Below are 18,592 nucleotides of genomic sequence, written 5' to 3' on the forward strand. Positions count from 1 at the left end.
CGATATCGATTGCTGTATGTCATTCTGGCAGTACGTTTATGTATCCACATGCTCCGAGTGATCTGACTCTGAACGTCATTTGTCGTCCCCCCACAGGATGGCACCAGAAGTGGCAGCAGTGGAGATGAAGGGAGGTTATAATGAGCTGTGTGACATCTGGTCTGTGGGGATCACAGCTATAGAGTTAGCAGAGCTACAGCCGCCACTGTTTGACGTCCACCCACTACGGTATACATGCATTATACACATCACACGCACACACAAATGCACACGAATGTACAGTACCCACATGATCCCCATCCTTTCATTTCCAGTATATCATTAGACTTTGCCTTTATGTGTGCCTGATTCACACACACACACACACACACACACACACACACACACACACACACACACACACACACACACACACACACACAGACACACAGGGCGTCACTATATCTATACATTCATGCATACATGAATACATACTTGTACAACACACGCTTTCTCCATCTTATCATTAACCACTGGGTTGAGCGGAGTGCCATTTACTTAAGTACTGTTAAGTACAATTACAATGAGGTATTTGTACTGCACTTGAGTATTTTCCATTTCCAATACTTTTACTTCTACTCCACTATATATCTCAGAGGCAAATATTGTACTTTTTACTCCACTACATCCAAACAAGCGTCGCTACGACGCTTGTTTGGATGTAGTGGAGTAAAAAGTAGTGGAGTAAAACGTTGCACCACGTTGTGATCTTGTCAATCTGTTGTTTTCTGCGAAAGCTTTATTCCCCACAGTCCGGATACTGGGGTTTAAGTGTTACTGTTAAGTGTTATTTAACTTGCACGCCATTGTCGCACACCACATAGGCTATAGCCAATCTGCGTCGCGCTGTGATGCGTTGTGAGCTTGTAGATCTGTTATTTTATGGACAATATGTCTTGGTATACATCAGGCATTAGAAGGAAATATTGAAACAAACCAGCCAACACAAATAAGCCTACAGTATGTATCGCACCAATGTTCAGGTATACTGCAGTAGAGACATACTCTCTCTCTCTCTCTCTCTTACTCTTTATCATTCATACGGTTCTTGTGTATCTTTTTCCAGTGTCCTGTTTCTCATGTCCAAGAGTGGCTACCAGCCTCCTAAACTGAAGGACAAATCCAAATGGTAAATGAAACCAATCAGTGTACTGTACATGTTAAAGGGATTGTGACATTCAAAAAAAGGTTTTGGAATTGTTCTTGTTTTTTTTAGGTTTTCTAATCTCAATTGCACCCAAAAAACATGAACTTTTAACATTCAGTAGATGTTCTGTGATCTGGGGTTTTCTGGCTCAAACAGGTTCTCTGATTTGCCGGCAGTAAGTGACATCACTTACTGCAAATCCCATATATGTCAATGGGATTTGCCAGCAGATGTCACTGTTTCACTGTGTTGCCTGTTTTCATTGTAGCTCAAAAGGCCCAAAAAACCCCAAAGAAAACTTCAGACCACAGAAAATCCACTGAATGTTCAAAGTTCAGGTTTTTTGGGTGTAATTGAGGTCATAAAACCTAAAAGAAAAATAAATTAAAATGAATGTCATAAAACCTTTAAGTGTTATTGCATAGATAGGTTTACAAATACATGCAAGCACACATTATGTGGCCGATGTGTCAAGCAGCTGACCAAATTGTCTGTGTATTTTTTTAGCCCATGCCATTCATTTTCCTTCCTCTCGCTATCAGTGTCAGTGTTGTATTATGCTTATTTATTATATTCACACTATGTTTTATAAATACATGTTTTCAATCAATATTCATCAGTTTACTGTATCTGACTGAAAAAACAATTAGACGGGGAATATTATCAGAAAAATGTCCAATCTGAGAATAAATTCCTTACCAATACATTTCTTCACCAATGTGTTCATAAGAATCTATACAGCTGCTGAAAGTAATTTTTTCTTCATGATTCTGAATCCATTGCAAGCATTTGTTTTGCATGAGAAACACTCCTTGGGCTAAAAACAGCTGTCATCACAAATGTGATGACCTTTGGAAATATATTGGTATGGAATGTATTCTCAGATAAAATTCAGGATGGCATATTGTGGTGATTAATTGTCTCTACTTTGGCCAAATGGGAATAGCGTTCCTCAAAATATAAAGTACAAAAGTCCTTCAAATGAGAAATGAACAATGTTCAATCCGATTTTACACTCATACGTTTCAATTTCACTTCACCAGGCATTTCCTGGTTGTGCAGACTGTTCATGCTGCATTCGTTTATCATGGCCGGAGGTTGTTTGGTGATAGGGCTTATCATGCACATACAGTAGCAGAGCTGTGATTGATCTACTTTTGAGGATATACACATGATATCTGACTGTACAGTATACATATGTGTACATTACAGACATTGGCCCTATCTTTATCCCCAACCTTTTTGCCATATTTTGCTAACTTGAAGAAAACATTTTTAAATAGATCAACTAGCGGCTAGTTACTAGCCGATCTACATCGACATGTTGTGAGCTTGTAGATCGGCTATTTGAAAGACAATAATCAAAAGATCTTTTCCCAGAAAAGATCCCAGACTATTTTCTATGTTGTTGCAAGCTCAGTACTAAATATAACGATTGCAGTCTAAGCCTGTAAAGATCTTTTTGTTACATTGTGAAACATTTTTCAATGTTGTTTATCTTATAGGTCTACCATGTTCTATAACTTTGTGAAGGCCATGTTGGTGAGGAACCCTAAGAAGAGGCCTAGCGCCTCCAAGATGCTCTCAGTCAGTACTACGAAATTATTATAAAACCTTCTTCTACTTCCGTGCAGAATGATTATGGTATGTAAAAAATAAAATAACACTCTCCCTCTTGTCCACTCCCTCTCCACAGCACATGTTTGTGACTCCACAGTGTCTGAGGAAGGAGCTTACTCTGGACCTGCTGGAGAAATTGAGACACCCAGAGAATTTGAAGGGCTGTTTGGTCCCAGATGAAGAGCTGGAGGAGGTACCATACATTCCAAACACTCTACAGCACTGGTTCCCAAACAGCGGGTCGGGACCCATTTGTGGGTCGGTCGCGGACACATTGTTATGGGTCCCCTTAGTTTTTATGGGACCCTACATTTGGTTTTTTATTATTATTATTTCAAAACATTTTGAAAAAACATTCCTAAAAAAGCTAAATGTTTCATTCAAAAGCAAATTCAATAATTTCATGAAGAAATAAAAGAAGAATGTGAAAAGCTAAATTAGAAAACGTGTTTAAGAAGTGATGAAAATAGCTGATAGACAAGCTCACAACAAGTGTTGTTGTGAGATTGTAAAATGTTCGGGAACCACTGCTCTACAGAATAGAATAGAATAAAATAGAATAGAAATGTATGTATCTTATTGTCTCTATATTTCACCTCATTGTCCAATAATTGGATCAACAAAATATATAATTTGTTTAAAACTCTTGTTTTTCACGATGAGGAATTATCCTACCATATCTTAACCTGCCGTTTTCCTGTAGCTTATGCAAAACTCTGAAATATATATTCGAGGGATGTCCAGCACCCATGTGCAAACTCTGTACTACTTATGGCTCAACATAAAATGGACATTTGTTCCTGTTATTGTTCCTAGGTGGCAGTCTCGGGCTATCTGAAGAGAATCCAGTCTATAAACAAACACAACAAGGCAGAGAGGACCAACTCTGACATCAGCTGTAAGACAAGAGATATGCAGATACTTTACCAACCATGACCAACAGTTCCTGTTCACATCTGTGTGAACTTACCAATATCCAACTAAACAAGAAACAGTACACAATGTTTCACTCATAATATAGTCCTTGACCGAAAGTACATTTGATTTCATTCACCAAGTACGAGATACAGTTTGTCAATATTTAATGGCTTCTTCGACCAAAATGACCCGTTTTGTTATATGAAAGAGATATTTATATATATTTTTTGTGTATTAATATTCTTTTTATTTGGTGCTCAGTGGACCAGATCTACACCCAAAGGCCAGTAAAGAAGGAGGCAACAGTAAGTTTGTGTACGGGCTGGAGCAGACTGAAAATGTTCAATGTTAAATAAAATGCATATTCTTCATCATAATGTGTGACTTACATAATACAATGCATACAAATGAAATTATATTAAAAGTACTAGTCTTGACTGTTTTTACTCTCTCCTTATTGTCTGCAGTTACTGCCATCATCAAGATCTGACAGGTCTGACAAAAGTCCTCTCTTTTCTGCTTAGATAATATCACAGTGTGATGAAAGTGATTAATAATAATAATTAATAATCAGCATGACTAGAATGAACAATCTGATTCTGAACAAGTACTTTTTCTCTTTTGTCTCCCTCCCTCTCCCTCTCCCTCTCTCTCTCTCTCTCTCTCTCTCTCTCTCTCTCTCTCTCTCTCCCTCCCTCCCTCCCTCCCTCCCTCCTCCCTCTCCCTCTCCCTCTCCCTCTCCCTCTCCCCCTCCCCCTCCCCCCCTCCCCCCCCTCCCCCTCCCCTCTCCCCTCTCTCTCTCTCTCTCTCTCTCTCTCTCTCTCTCTCTCTCTCTCTCTCTCTCTCTCCCTCCCTCCCTCCCTCCCTCCCTCCCTCCCTCCTCTCTCTCTCTCCCCCTCCCCCTCCCCCTCCCCCTCCCCTCTCCCCTCCCCCTCCCCCTCTCCTCCCTCCCTCTCTCTCTCTCTCTCTCTCTCTCTCTCTCTCCTCTCTCTCTCTCTCCCTCCCTCTCTCTCTCTCTCTCTCTCTCTCTCTCTCTCTCTCTCTCTCTCTCTCTCTCTCTCTCTCTCTCTCTCTCTCTCTCTCTCTCTCTCTCTCTCTCTCTCTCTCTCCCACACCCCCTTCCTCCACCCCCAGAGACCAGAACACAGATTCTGATGATGACTATGATGACATAGATGTGTAAGGATACTACTCTCTTATATGCACATCTCTTCAGTTGATCTATTTACTGTGTGTGTGTGTGTGTGTGTGTGTGTGTGTGTGTGTGTGTGTGTGTGTGTGTGTGTGTGTGTGTGTGTGTGTGTGTGTGTGTGTGTGTGTGTGTGTGTGTGTGCGCGTGTGCGTGCGTGTGTGCGTGTGCGTGCGTGCGTTCATACATTGATTAAGAGTGTTTGGACTCCACGACTGACTTTGAGGCTTTGTTTTCTCTTCAGACCTACATTGCATGCCTCCAGGTAAGCTGCTTCAGGTACAAACCAGCATCTCATACATATTACTGTTTTCCTTTTGACATTATGAAGACAACCCCATCTCTGTATCTTAACAGTGAAATGATACCAGCCGATGACATCCCACCTCCACTTCCTCCAAAGGTACCACAAAAGCAGATCTATTAAAGGTTTTATGACATTCATTTTCATTTATTTTTATTTTTTATTTTAGGTTTTATGACCTCAATTACACCCAACAAACCTGAACTTTGAACATTCAGTGGATTTTCTGTGGTCTGAAGTTTTCTTTGGAGTTTTTTGGGCCTTTTGAGCTACAATGAAAACAGGCAACACAGTGAAACAGTGACATCTGCTGGCAAATCCCATTGACATATATGGGATTTGCAGTAAGTGATGTCACTTACTGCCGGCAAATCAGAGCACCTGTTTGAGCCAGAAAACCCCAGATCACAGAAAATCTACTGAATGTTAAAAGTTCATGTTTTTTGGGTGCAATTGAGATTAGAAAACCTAAAAAAAACAAGAACAATTCCAAAACCTTTTTTGGAACCTGCAGGGAGGCTATCCCCTCCCCACTTTCCATTGCACCTGATCAAATCTGCCTGATCAAATCTCAAGGAAGGGAAAAATGACATTGGACCTGTGCGTTTTAACAAAGGAACACAAGCCCAGGCGGTGGCGTAACCGTCTGGGCACCCGACTGGTGATCCAGTCGCAGTGTGCCGCGGGTTCGACTCCCGAGCTCGACACGGCCTTTACTGCATGTCTTCCCCCATCTCTCTCCCGTTTCCTGTCAGCCTACTGTCTGTCCCTTCAAAAAACCAATAAAAGGCGTAAGCCGCAAAACAATATCTTAACAAAAACAAAGGAACACAATTATATGTTAGTAGTAGTATTGTAGATATTAGTGCCTTATGGCTGGCCTTACTTGACCGATTGAAAAATGTCTTTAAGATTTGTATTTGAGTTCCCCTGATTCAGAGTATCATTTGTTTGTGTTTGTGCCCCTGCAGCCCAAGGCCCGGAGCAGCTCAGAGGAGAGTATGGCCGGGGAAGAGGAGCCAGCACGGACTTCTCTGTACGCCCCCTCCCCTATCTCGAGGACCTCCAGTGGCACCCACGCTCGACCCACGAGTATGGCCGGGGAAGAGGAGCCAGCACGGACTTCTCTGTACCCCCCCTCCCCTCTCTCGAGGACCTCCAGTGGCACCCACGCTCAACCCAAGAGTATGGCCGGGGAAGAGGAGCCAGCACGGACTTCTCTGTACCCCCCCTCCCCTCTCTCGAGGACCTCCAGTGGCACCCACGCTCAACCCAAGAGTATGGCCGGGGAAGAGGAGCCAGCACGGACTCCCTCTTCTCTGTACAGAAGAGGGCCTCTCTCGAGGACCTCCAGTGGCACCCACGCTCGACCCAAGAGTATGGCCGGGGAAGAGGAGCCAGCACGGACTCCCTCTTCTCTTCTGAACGTCCCCTCCCCTCGCTTGAGGACCTCCAGTGGCACCCACGCTCGACCCACGCCCAGACCGCGCTCCACAAGGCATATCAACTCAGGTGTGCTGTCGATTATGATATTTCTATGTATAACGACATAAACCCTCTATTCTTAGTAAAATGGAGTTACAACTGCAGCCTACTGGGACTGTGTGTGTGTGTGTGTGTGTGTGTGTGTGTGTGTGTGTGTGTGTGTGTGTGTGTGTGTGTGTGTGTGTGTGTGTGTGTGTGTGTGTGTGTGTGTGTGTTACAGACCCTGTATCCTTCCAGGTCCAGCAGACTGATGGTGCAGCAGAGCTCCTTCCACCACAGCTTCCTCCTAAAGATCCCAGAAGAAGATCACATCATCAACATACAAAGGTACTTTATAAAAACATATAAAAGATTGTAAATAGTATTGTTAGTAGTAGTAATAGTAGAGTGTTTGTTCAGTAACAGGAGTTTCCATGTCTCTCCAGCCTTTTATTAAACAGAACATGCATTTGCAGTTCGGGATACCAATTTTATCCAATCAGGATAGAGAACGCAGTCAGGATACAGATTGTAGTGGAATTGTAAGTGATGACACAATTAAATGAGCAGACAAAATTGGAACACTATAAAAATTAAGCTGATAAAACGGCTACTCTCTCCTGATTGGCTGAAATTTTGTCACCTACCTTAAAATGTATTTTCTGTTTATTAAAGAGATGGAGACAGGGAGACCCCTGTTACTGAACAAACACTAATATAGCAATTATTACTATCAGAACATAGTGATTTAACCTTTTTAACAAAAAACCTTTTGTTTTAACCAAAGAACCAAAGAATATCACAAAATGAGTTGCTTCATGCCACCATTTTGAGCTTGTAGATCTTCTACTTTTTCCATTTTTGAAATTGAACCTGAAAAATAACAGTTTTGGACATATGAGGTTTCCAAAGAGACGATATAATACTACACTAACTACATGATAGTAGAGTTACAGTCAAATCAAGCACAAAATCCTGCTACTCTACCGTAAATTGAATTTTGTCTGTCTTCTCAAATTGACTTTGATTATGTTTACCTCCCCCATGTTAGGAGCCAGTGGAATGTGTCAGCCCTGTCACAAAGAAACCCCCAGTGAGTTGAATTGGTTTTACTTCATGCTTATATTACTGTATATGTATATATCATTGGTAAATGCTGCATTTAGATAGCGCCTTGAAGGCGCTTCACAATGATTGTGCATTACATTCACCCATTCACACACATTAATTAACGGAATCCATGCAAGGCACCAACCGACTCGTCGGGAGAAATTAGGCGTTCAGAGTCTTGCTCAAGACTTTGACACCGATATATCGTACTGGGAACCTCTTTTTGTAATTACAATTGAGTAAATTGATTAAATTAGTTCAAATCTAATCTGGGAACCCACCGGCAAAAGAAAAACAGAGCCTTTTTTCCTTTGTCTCAAGAGAGTTGCTTAGTGTTATATATATCATCAGTCTGTCATCACAGTCATTGGATTATTTTTTGTTTTTGTTTTTTCATGTCATATGAAAGCAGGGAATCATAGCTTCAAATTGACATATTGTTTGTTGAGTTTGACCTACCAGTTTTAGAGATATGGCTTAATTATTATATTACCTTTATGTCTTGCAGAAAACAGTGAGTTGAGAAAACAGGCTTGAAAGGTGGACTCTAACATTACACCTAGCTACATGTTTAAGCATTTATTTCATTACATTTCAGCTCTGACATTTATTTCAGAAATGCTCTAGTATGTGAAGAGTCTGCCTGTGGATTTTGGATAAAAAAATGTTAAAAAAAATGTTTTTTCTCCTCTGGTGAAAAGTTGGAGGATGCACTATGCTCTCAGTCAAATCTGGTCACATACAGTATATGTAAGTTGTTGTAATAAACAGTAATATATTACAGGTGTATTTTAAGAAGGTATTCCATGGCTGCCCTCTCAAAGTCAGCTGTTCAACCACCTGGGAAAATCCAGCTACCAAAGGTTTGTAAACTGTACACAAATTAATAACCAAATGAACCATATAATCCTCCCTAACGTTAAACTCACTTTGCCACTCACTTTATGCACGCGCATACCCTCTATTCTGGTGGGATAATTCGTGCACAATTAGGCGATCTACAAGCTCACAGTGTGTCGCGTTTGCAAGATGTTGTGATCTTGTAGATCGGTTATTTTGGCAAATATATTTATTGTAGTGTACAGTCAATCCAGTCAACTAAGTATATAGGGTTTCAGTGGCTTTCTGTCTTGTCTGGATGACTTTCTTACTTAGGCTACTGTCTGTTTGTCTGTCTGTAATCATTTGAAGTGTTTCTTCTCCCTCCTTAGATCAGCATCTCATCCTGGGTGCAGAGGAAGGAATCTACACACTCAACCTCAACAGCTCAGAGGCCACAATGGAACTAGTAAGACCTTGATTAAGTTTCCATCTATATATAAGTATGTATGGTACTCTGCATAGCCAGTGTATATTTAAAGGGTTTAGTTCAGATTTGTGGACTGTTGCTGTAGGTTGCAAAGGTTGATTGCCTGATCGAGTCAAAGTTGAACGAAAGTTGTGCTATATGGTAGAAATAGTACAAATTACGCTAGTTTTGTGATTTATTTTTAACCCATTCTGAACGGGCACCATGTCGGCATCATGTTATGCTTTAGCTATTGAAAAATAGCAGATCTACAAGCTCATATCGCGCCACCGAGTGGCGCGATACGAGCTTGTAGGTCTGCTATTTTTGAAAAATCGAAGAGCGACTGACATTTTTAGAATCTGATCTCAGGTCAGAATGGGTTCATCAGACCGGTGTGTGTCCGGCGGAAACCTCGTATGAATCTGATCTCAGGTCAGAATGGGTTAATGAGTGGGCCCCCACTCCCCCAGTGCCCTCCACCAAATTACATCTTAATATTCACCAAAGTTCCACAAATGAGTCTAGAAAAGCTCCTCTTATAATCATAGTCGTCTTATATTCGGCACAATAAACAAACAAAATAGGGGGTTGTTTAGGCTTATCCTACAGACAGAGGCATGACAACCTTTGGATTGAGAGGATGGATGGGTGGATGGATGTATAGATGGACTGACAGACTTATTGACTGACCGATCTCTTCTTTCTGTCTCTCTCAGTTGTATCCAGGGAAGTGTAGCTGGGTGTACACCATTAGTAATGTCCTCATGTCTTTGTCTGGTACGTATTTATGTCTTTCTTACTTTAAAGTTCGTAACACACTAAACTGTGTGTGCTGCTTCCTTCATGCAGACCAGAGTCTGAGTGAGTGAGACAAAGTTTGTACCACCTGTGTGCAATGCCATGCAATCATGCATCAGTCAGTCAATCAATCATGGTCCAGTGTTGCTACTGACAGACAGGGAACTTGGTTCTGCCTCAGAAAGTTATCATCACATCATGTTTACATTTTTAACCTCATATGAAATCAATTATGAACCACATATTTATTGTATGCATCATGAAATTATTATGAATGATGCTTTATGAACTTATGACCATGAATTGTTGTATTTTAGCTATTTTAGTATTTTTACAGTAAAGCATTTTAATAGCAGCACTTACACTGATTAAATAGGAGGGGCATTATTGTGATGCCTTCATCTAAACATGCATAGTGGTATGCATAGGGGTGCATGCTTCTATCATTCCTAAATGAAATATATTTGTGTTCAGGAAAGTCATCTCAGCTCTACTCACATTCCTTGAAGGAGTTGTATGAGCAGGCACGACGAGATCAGAGGATGGTTGCCTTGCCAACGCACAGATTGTTACCTAGGTAATACTTTAACCACTGTGACCAAACTACCTCACCAAATCGACTCACTCATTTCTCCCTGTCACTCTCTGATGTATCCTGTATGGCATATGCTATTGAACCAAAGCGTAAATCAGTAGAACTTTTATGTAGAAATTAAAAACTCAATGTGATTTGTTACTGACAGACTTGTTGCTAACGTTCCAGGGGCATACTAAAATACCTGCTATGGGCAAGACTTGAATGAGCATTAATATGTAAATGTATGCAGTAGGCCTACAGGGAGATATTTGTATTAAAGTCTTGACCATCCATTTTTGATAATTTTTCCACTTCTGGGGTATTGACAGTATATATATTTTTTTTAAATGACCTTAAATTTTCCCTATTTTCAGGAAAAATGCGGTAACATGTAAAATACCTGACACCAAAGGGTGCAAGACCTGTTCAGTAGGTAAGATGATCGAGCTAATACATCTGATACATCGTCTCTGTCGGGTGGAAACCTAATATGTCCAAAACTGTTACTTTTCAGTATTAAAAATAAAATAAAAACAGCAAAAGCAGCAGATCGGCAAGCTCAAAACGTGTCCCTTCGAGCCGCGTTTGCGAGCTTGCAGATCTGCAACTTTTGATACTTTGTGTGACTATTATGAAGAAGGGCATTCATTTCCTGTTTGACTGAGTTCTCTCCTCCCAGTTGGCAACGTGCAACGAGGCTGTGTGTTCCTGTGCTGTGCTCTGGAGGCCAGTGTGGTGCTTCTGCAGTGGTATGAGCCCATGCACAAGTTCATGCTCATTAAGGTACACAGTAAAATAATCACTTTTAGTCTTAATTCAACTCTCAGAGTGAAATAGATTACCAAATGGTTCGTTTGGGTTCATTCAATTTGGGTTAAATTTTTGCACCCAGTGAGGCTCTATAGCCTACGTGTGCGTGTGTGTGCTTACGTGCGTGCGAGCGCAGCAGGTAATTGCTATACTTAAATGTCCCCGGCCACAAGTATGGTAGAATTTGTGAAATCAACCTTGTGACGACCATTTTCCTGGAGCCCACAGATGTCATGTTCATGGTAGCTTTTTAGTGCTACGAGGGTTACAATTAGGAAAAGATTCAGGCTGGGGTCAGGGTTATAGGATTAGGCGTTGAGGGGTTATAGGTTTAGGGGCTGCGGTTGGTTGTCATATATTCATATTCATGTCCTCCCCGGTCCTAGAGTTTTGACTTCCCATTGCCCAGCCTCCTGCCAGTGTTCCACATGCTGGTGGTCCCCAAGGAGGAGTACCCGCTCGTCTGCATCGGCGTGTCCCGTGGGCCTGGTCCCAACCAGCCAATCACCATAGACAACATTAACCTTAACTCCAACACTTCCTGGTTCACCAGCACTGGCTTGGGTAAGGTTATTAATTCACTCGGTTGTTAATAATAAAGAGTGAATCTGTTGGTTGTAGCTGCCGTATGCAGCTATATCACAAATTCAACGCTCAGTGTGAGACTGAAATGTTGCCTTAAAGGTAGGGTAAGTGAGTTTCTTTGGTTAAAATAAGTGTTAAAAAGCTCTATATCGTGATAATACTCATTGCTATAGAGTGTTTGTTCAGTAACAGGAGTCTCCATGTCTCTCCATCTTTTTATTAAACAGAAAATGCATTTTCAGGTCGGGAAATATCATCCAATCAGGATAGAGAACTCAGTCAGGATACACATACATGTCAGCATCATGTTATGCTTTAGCTATTTAAAAATAGCAGATCTACAAGCTCATATCGCGCCACCGAGTGGCGCGATACGAGCTTGTAGGTCTGCTATTTTTGAAAAATCGAAGAGCGACTGACATTTTTAGAATCTGATCTCAGGTCAGAATGGGTTCATCAGACCAGTGTGTGTCCGGCGGAAACCTCGTATGAATCTGATCTCAGGTCAGATTGGGTTAAACAAGTGGAATTGTAAGTGATGACAAAGAAATGAGCAGACACAATTGGAACTGAAACACTATAAAAAATGAAGCTGATGGCTACTCTCTCCTGAGTCCTGATTGGCTGAAATGTTGTCACCTACCTGAAATGCATTTTCTGTTTATATTATTAACCCATTCTGACCTGAGATCAGATTCTAAAAATGTCTATTACATCCTGACAGTTTCATTATTAAAGAGCTGGAGAGATAGGGAGACCCCAACAAACACTCTATAGCAATTATTACTATCAGAATAAGATATTTTTTTGACTTTTTATGCCTTTATTGATAGGGTACAGTATTTTGACAGGGAAGGGGGGGAAGACCTGGGTGCCTGGACTGTTCAGCCACGGCCCAGGCCCAGAATAATATTCTGATAGTAATCAGATAGTTAAATCACTATATTATAGTGATTTAACCTTTTAACAAAATACAAAAAATATCACTTACCCTACCTTTAATAAATGAGCCTATACATGTATGTGGCAGTCTTTTATTGTTAATTTTCAGGCAACCATGTAGCTACATTTCTGTATGATTTTAAATTCTAATCTTATGGCTGGGCCTGTGGTTTCATCATAAAAGTACACCAAACAATAAAGTGTGTGTGTGTGTGTGTGTGTGTGTGTGTGTGTGTGTGTGTGTGTGTGTGTGTGTGTGTGTGTGTGTGTGTGTGTGTGTGTGTGTGCCTGCGTGCGTGCGTGCCTGTATGTGTGCGTGCACAGAGAATCGATGCCCAGACGTAGTGCAGGTGAACCAATTGGACAATAGCTCTTTGCTCGTTCTCTTAGAAAGTAAGTAAATATACGTTTGTACATTTATTTTCTATTTTTACAAATGTGAAAGAGTTTTGCATTCACACAATATTTCATTAGGTTATTCTTTTTTTTTTTTATATATATATTTTTTATCCCACGATTTTGTAACCCATTTTTCACCCCTGTGTCAATCATCTAATCCTAATGTGATCCTGGGCTCTACACACTCTCCACCAACCTAGTCCCCCATATATGGGGGACAAGGGGAGAGCAACGGACTTGAACTCATGCTTCCTTCATGCCTGAGTGTCCAAGTTGCTCCTTTACACCTGACAGGGGGGAGTTTCCCTGGTTGGACGTAGCATGTGGAAGGAACACGTTATTCCAACCAGTTCCTTTCCCCTCCATCAGGCGCCCCGGCTGGCCAGGGGGAGGCAGTTTAGTGACCAGGATTACTGCATGTTTTTTTGTGAGGGTACCTACCCTAGGGGACACGGGGAGATCATTAGGTTATTCTATCAGAATCCAATTAGCTTGTCAACTTCTGATACACATAACATAACAACCTAATGAAATATTTTGCCATTTTAACTAACACAAAGATATCTAATGACTCAGACAAATCTGGTAAACGTTATCTCAAAGGCCTGACTTCAAATTCATTTTCTAATTAATTTCTTCTATATTGCTGCTATGTTTATTTTTGATTGATTGAATTAAATTGAATACTTTGAAAGCACAGTTCATTACAAGGTCTGCTAAGAGGATTTAAAACCCAAGAAAGCCTATGGCTTGTTTCCATTGGGGTCCTTCATATTCAATTCAATGGAAAATCCAAGGCATCAATGTCTCTACCCTTTAAGAGGTGTTACACTTTTATTTCACTTCTTCAAGTCAGTAATGTTACAAAGTCAGTAATGTTACAAGAGCAGGAACTACCCTCGTTCAAACAGTCCAACAAATATCTACAATGTAATACAATTCATATCTGTACTGTTATTTAGGGAGTAGTTACTGAGGGAATTATTTCAGCTGTTGTGCCAGCCTGAACATAACATTTTTATCTTCAGTAAGTAAAATACAGCCTCCACTCCTTTCCTCCAGAGTCTGTACACATAGTTGGCCTAGAGGGGGAGCTGAAGAGCAGCAGGAGTCTACAGCAAGAGGCTACCTTCTCCTTTGATGTGGAGGCTGTAGGTGAGAACTCATATCTGAATGTCAGACCAGTGAGACCACTGATGCTGTGTGTGTGTGTGTGTGTGTGTGTGTGTGTGTGTGTGTGTGCGTGTGCGTGTGTGTGTCTGTGTCTCTCTCTCTCTCTCTCTCTCTCTCTCTATATATATATATGAAACATCAAACCCTGTACAATCAAGACACTGCCCCCGCTGCCACCCTTAGATCTCCGTATATGGTGCTGACCTGGTCTGACATTCCATGTTGATCTGACCTCATCAAACCCTGTACACTCAACACGCTCCATATATGGCCACCTGGCCAGTACAGAATTCATTCCATATGTTGATCTGACCCCCCATGCCAAAGTGTCAGCGCTCGTCCAGCAGTCTGCCGTCACCCAGACGGATGCGTGCCGTGCACGGCGTGCGTGCGACCTCAGGGCGTCTTACTGGTTATTATTAGTACTGTAGTAATAGTACTATTTGTATTAATTAATATTATTATTATTACGTATCTGTATCCAGCTATTCATCTATCAATCATGTATTGTAGCTCTCTACCAAACTCAGTTAAATATTCAGTCCATTCACTGCCCCCCCTCTCCCTCTTTCTCTCTCTCTCTAGTGTATTTTGAGGACTCGCTGCTGGCAGTGTGGCGTCATGGTTGGCAGAGGAGAGGAGAGGACTTCAGTGAAGTCATCCAGGAAACAAAAGACCTCAGGAAGATGTACAGGCTGGTGGGGACAGACAGGTTGGTACCAGGGGGGCAGTCAGACAGATATTTTGTGAAGCTACTAAGGAAATCGGGATTTCCTGAAAGTTCATATAATGGCCTGTTGTGGCGCTGTCATTGGGCCCAAAAAAGCCCATAGCCCCATAGAAGTCCATGTATTTGGGCCCAACTTCACCTAGACTGTATTACCTTAATAAACATGGTCATGAATACTTTCTGCTTCCAGTCACTAGTTTAAAGTCTCATTTCTAATGTCATAATATTCTTTTTGGAAAATTATGGTCCCATTTATTAAAAAGATGACCATAAAGTCGCGTATGTTCTGAGGGGCGTGGCTACCGTTACAGTCTATGATCGGGATTCCCCACCCACTCGAGTCAAAATAAAAACCAACGGAGAAGAAGGGGGGAAGTCCCGCCTCGTTGTCTGGGCCAGCCAATGGCCAGCTGGGCCCAAACGGATCTAGAAAGATGGCGATGTACAATTCAAGGACTGACAGGCTTCATTTTACATTCATGTTAGACCCGCGGAACGCTTTGTCCATATTTTTTACAGTCTATGGTTGGTACAGCCGTACGGGTCCTTTACTCTCCAACTTAAAATTAACCCTCAGGATTTGATACTGTATACAATGATGGCCTTGCAATGCTGTATCCTGTCTATTAGAGTTTAATTGCTTCTCCTTTCCTGTATGCATCTACCTTTTGTCCAGCACCAGCAAGGAACTGGATGTGCGCAAGCCACCTGTTTCTTAAACTAATTACGTTAATCCCAGCATCAGCTGGTTGTTGTGATTTTTATACAGTTGAAAACTTGTGAAATTGGACATTCAGCATAATGAATACTTTCTACTTTTGTACTTTTACTCAAGTAAATTTTGAATTCTGGACGCTTACTTGTGATGGAGTATTTCTACATTGTGGTATTGTGGTACTTTTACTTAAGTAAAACTCATTTTTCCACCACCAACTTTTCTCTGGTCCTTCCAACTTATAGGCTGGTTGTCATGGAGACACGTATCACCGAGGACCAATCAGGGATGTGTAACCTGTACATTCTGGAAATTGCTGAGAATTGTGTCCTCTTGCCGTGACCCCCGACCCCAGGCAGTGGCAGAGGGTGACCCCCGACCCCAGGCAGTGGCAGAGGGTGACCCCCGACCCCAGGCAGTGGCAGAGGGTGCCAATGGAAACTCACACCACCTCTTCTCCACTGAACACTTCTATCCAAATAATTATGGAAATGATGAGGAGACGGGCCACAAATATTTTGCTGTCCGGCTTGTCCGCAGTAATAAGTTACCTTCTTCTGAAGACTATTTCAAGGAGTCGCTGCCTTTAGTAAGGCAGAGAAGTAGTATGGCATTCCTTTAGTGAGGCAGAGAAGTAGTATGGCATTCCTTTAGTGAGGCAGAGAAGTAGTATGGCATTCCTTTAGTGAGGCAGAGAAGTAGTATGGCATTCCTTTAGTGAGGCAGAGAAGTAGTATGGCATTCCTTTAGTGAGGCAGAGAAGTAGTATGGCATTCCTTTAGTGAGGCAGAGAAGTAGTATGGCATTCCTTTAGTAAGGCAGAGAAGTAGTATGGCATTCTTTAGTAAGGCAGAGAAGTAGTATGGCATTCCACAGTTCTTTAGTAAGGCAGAGAAGTAGTATGGCATTCCACAGTTCTTTAGTAAGGCAGAGAAGTAGTATGGCATTCCTTTAGTAAGGCAGAGAAGTAGTATGGCATTCCACAGTTCATGAACAAGATTCAAATGCATGACGCTGTGTGTACAGTACACCTGTACCTGTATACCTCTATACAGGGCTTAAAGTTCTCAGTCCTGGGGACTGATTTCAGTCCTGAGGATCTCATGGGGTCATTTAATCCATTTTGGACTGAGGTCGATAAAAAAAGGCTTCTAAATCCTAATAGTTTTCTGAAAAACCCATGTTTCTATGTCAGTGGTGCTCAACCTTTTTCATGTCAAGGACCCCCAGAATTATCTCTATTGGGCCACGGACCCCCATCTCAAAATATGTAGTTCCAGGGACCCCCCCAGAAGCCAATATTGTAGTTAAAAATGTTCCCTCTGAAATATATTTTCAATGATTTGTGCCACATTTTCACGACTTTTCCAAAATAGCAGACCTACAAGCTCATAGCGCGCCACTCGGTGGCGCGCTATGAGCTTGTAGATCTGCTATTTTTCAATAGCTAAAGCATAACATAATGTTTGAAACACCAAAAGGGGTTCCCGCCCTAAATGGATTAATGAGATCAGTGCAGATTTGCAAAAAAAAACATTTTCAGTCTTGGGATTGTTTTTGGCTTTAAGCGCTGCCTCTATACCTGTGTGCCAATGTTGTATGCACACTAACCAGCTGACCCACTAGGACGCCCTATTATAATAGCTGCCGTTAACATATATGGATGTGCGTCAGCCCTACAGTGGTCCTTAATTTTGCATTGAACATGGAAGTTTGGACAAAACATGTAATATGTAATGTAATATCCCTCTTTTTCTCTTAAAGGGATAGTTCACAATTTTTTGACTAAAGTTGTATGAAATACAAGTGGTTGCAAATATAGTGGTTGCAACTGCTTTAATTGTGTGGCATTAAAAGTAAATGAATCCACAAAACTAGTGTCACATGTATTGTTGACCTATTATATATTAGCGCATACTAAGATATTAGCGCAACTTTTGTTTTTTGGGCGTAGTGATATGGACACAAATAACATAGTTCCGTGTGATAGAAAAATGAACGAAAGTTGCACTATATGGTAGAAATAGGTAAACAATACAAATTACGCTAGTTTTGTGGATTAATTTACCTTTAATGTGTGGCCCCCTGTGCCCCCTACAGTTAACTACATAATATTTCACTTAAACCAGAGCAGAACTCCGACTCGGGCAATCAATTAATACAGTTGGAACCACTATATTATTGTAGTATTTCATACAGCTTAAAATGCTGAACTATCCCTTTAAAGCAGAACAAACAATAGTGTGAAGTGCCTTCATAGTGTTAAAGGAGAAACAGTTTAATATCTATGACCAAGATTGCAGGTCTGAGTGGAAAGCCCCGGCCTAAGGTCCTCCTTTGAAAACTAATAAAAAGGAATGAAAGCTAAAGTGTGTGTGTGTGTGTGTGTGTGTGTGTGTGTGTGTGTGTGTGTGTGTGTGTGTGTGTGTGTGTGTGTGTGTGTGTGTGTGTGTGTGTGTGTGTCTGTGTGACTGTGTGACTGTGCATGCGTGTACTGTGTGCATGCGTGTGTGTGCGTGCGTGTGTGCGTGCGTGTCCGCGTGCGTGTCCGCGTGCGTGTCCGTGTGTGTATACGAATACATGGAGCGCTGCCCTGTATTCCAGGTGTAGCCTGTAGGCAATCAATGCTGCGGTGTCAAGCTAACTTTGTGTGGATTATATTTTTCAGGCCCCCTTAAACTTGGCTTAAAGGACAACTTCACCAATTGCAATTTTTCAATTTTTAAAAGAGTATACTGTTCCTTTTAGACTGACACATGTAGCTATTCTTTAATCAAATCT

At 41.5% G+C, this 18,592-nt stretch overlaps 1 protein-coding gene across 1 annotated transcript in view; it reads left to right on the plus strand.

The window, feature by feature from the left end:
• The window catches only part of map4k1 (mitogen-activated protein kinase kinase kinase kinase 1), a 29,970-nt gene extending 13,788 nt beyond the window's left edge, over positions 1-16,182 (plus strand). Inside the window, exons 9-32 of the mRNA XM_083773283.1 lie at positions 97-228; positions 1,106-1,168; positions 2,692-2,773; positions 2,883-2,999; positions 3,623-3,704; positions 3,986-4,029; positions 4,192-4,217; positions 4,859-4,903; positions 5,158-5,178; positions 5,271-5,316; positions 6,189-6,729; positions 6,923-7,029; positions 7,733-7,774; positions 8,576-8,654; positions 9,003-9,079; positions 9,799-9,859; positions 10,355-10,457; positions 10,832-10,890; positions 11,137-11,240; positions 11,654-11,831; positions 13,119-13,187; positions 14,256-14,348; positions 14,952-15,078; positions 16,057-16,182. Of these exons, the coding sequence (XP_083629409.1) occupies positions 97-228; positions 1,106-1,168; positions 2,692-2,773; positions 2,883-2,999; positions 3,623-3,704; positions 3,986-4,029; positions 4,192-4,217; positions 4,859-4,903; positions 5,158-5,178; positions 5,271-5,316; positions 6,189-6,729; positions 6,923-7,029; positions 7,733-7,774; positions 8,576-8,654; positions 9,003-9,079; positions 9,799-9,859; positions 10,355-10,457; positions 10,832-10,890; positions 11,137-11,240; positions 11,654-11,831; positions 13,119-13,187; positions 14,256-14,348; positions 14,952-15,078; positions 16,057-16,153 (2,395 nt within the window). The 3' untranslated portion in view covers positions 16,154-16,182. The remainder of the gene's footprint in view (positions 1-96; positions 229-1,105; positions 1,169-2,691; positions 2,774-2,882; positions 3,000-3,622; positions 3,705-3,985; positions 4,030-4,191; positions 4,218-4,858; positions 4,904-5,157; positions 5,179-5,270; positions 5,317-6,188; positions 6,730-6,922; positions 7,030-7,732; positions 7,775-8,575; positions 8,655-9,002; positions 9,080-9,798; positions 9,860-10,354; positions 10,458-10,831; positions 10,891-11,136; positions 11,241-11,653; positions 11,832-13,118; positions 13,188-14,255; positions 14,349-14,951; positions 15,079-16,056) is intronic.
• The last annotated feature ends 2,410 nt before the right edge of the window (positions 16,183-18,592 follow it).

Source organism: Protomyctophum parallelum (assembly GCF_964188405.1).
Source record: "Protomyctophum parallelum genome assembly, chromosome: 9".
Taxonomy (NCBI): domain Eukaryota; kingdom Metazoa; phylum Chordata; class Actinopteri; order Myctophiformes; family Myctophidae; genus Protomyctophum; species Protomyctophum parallelum.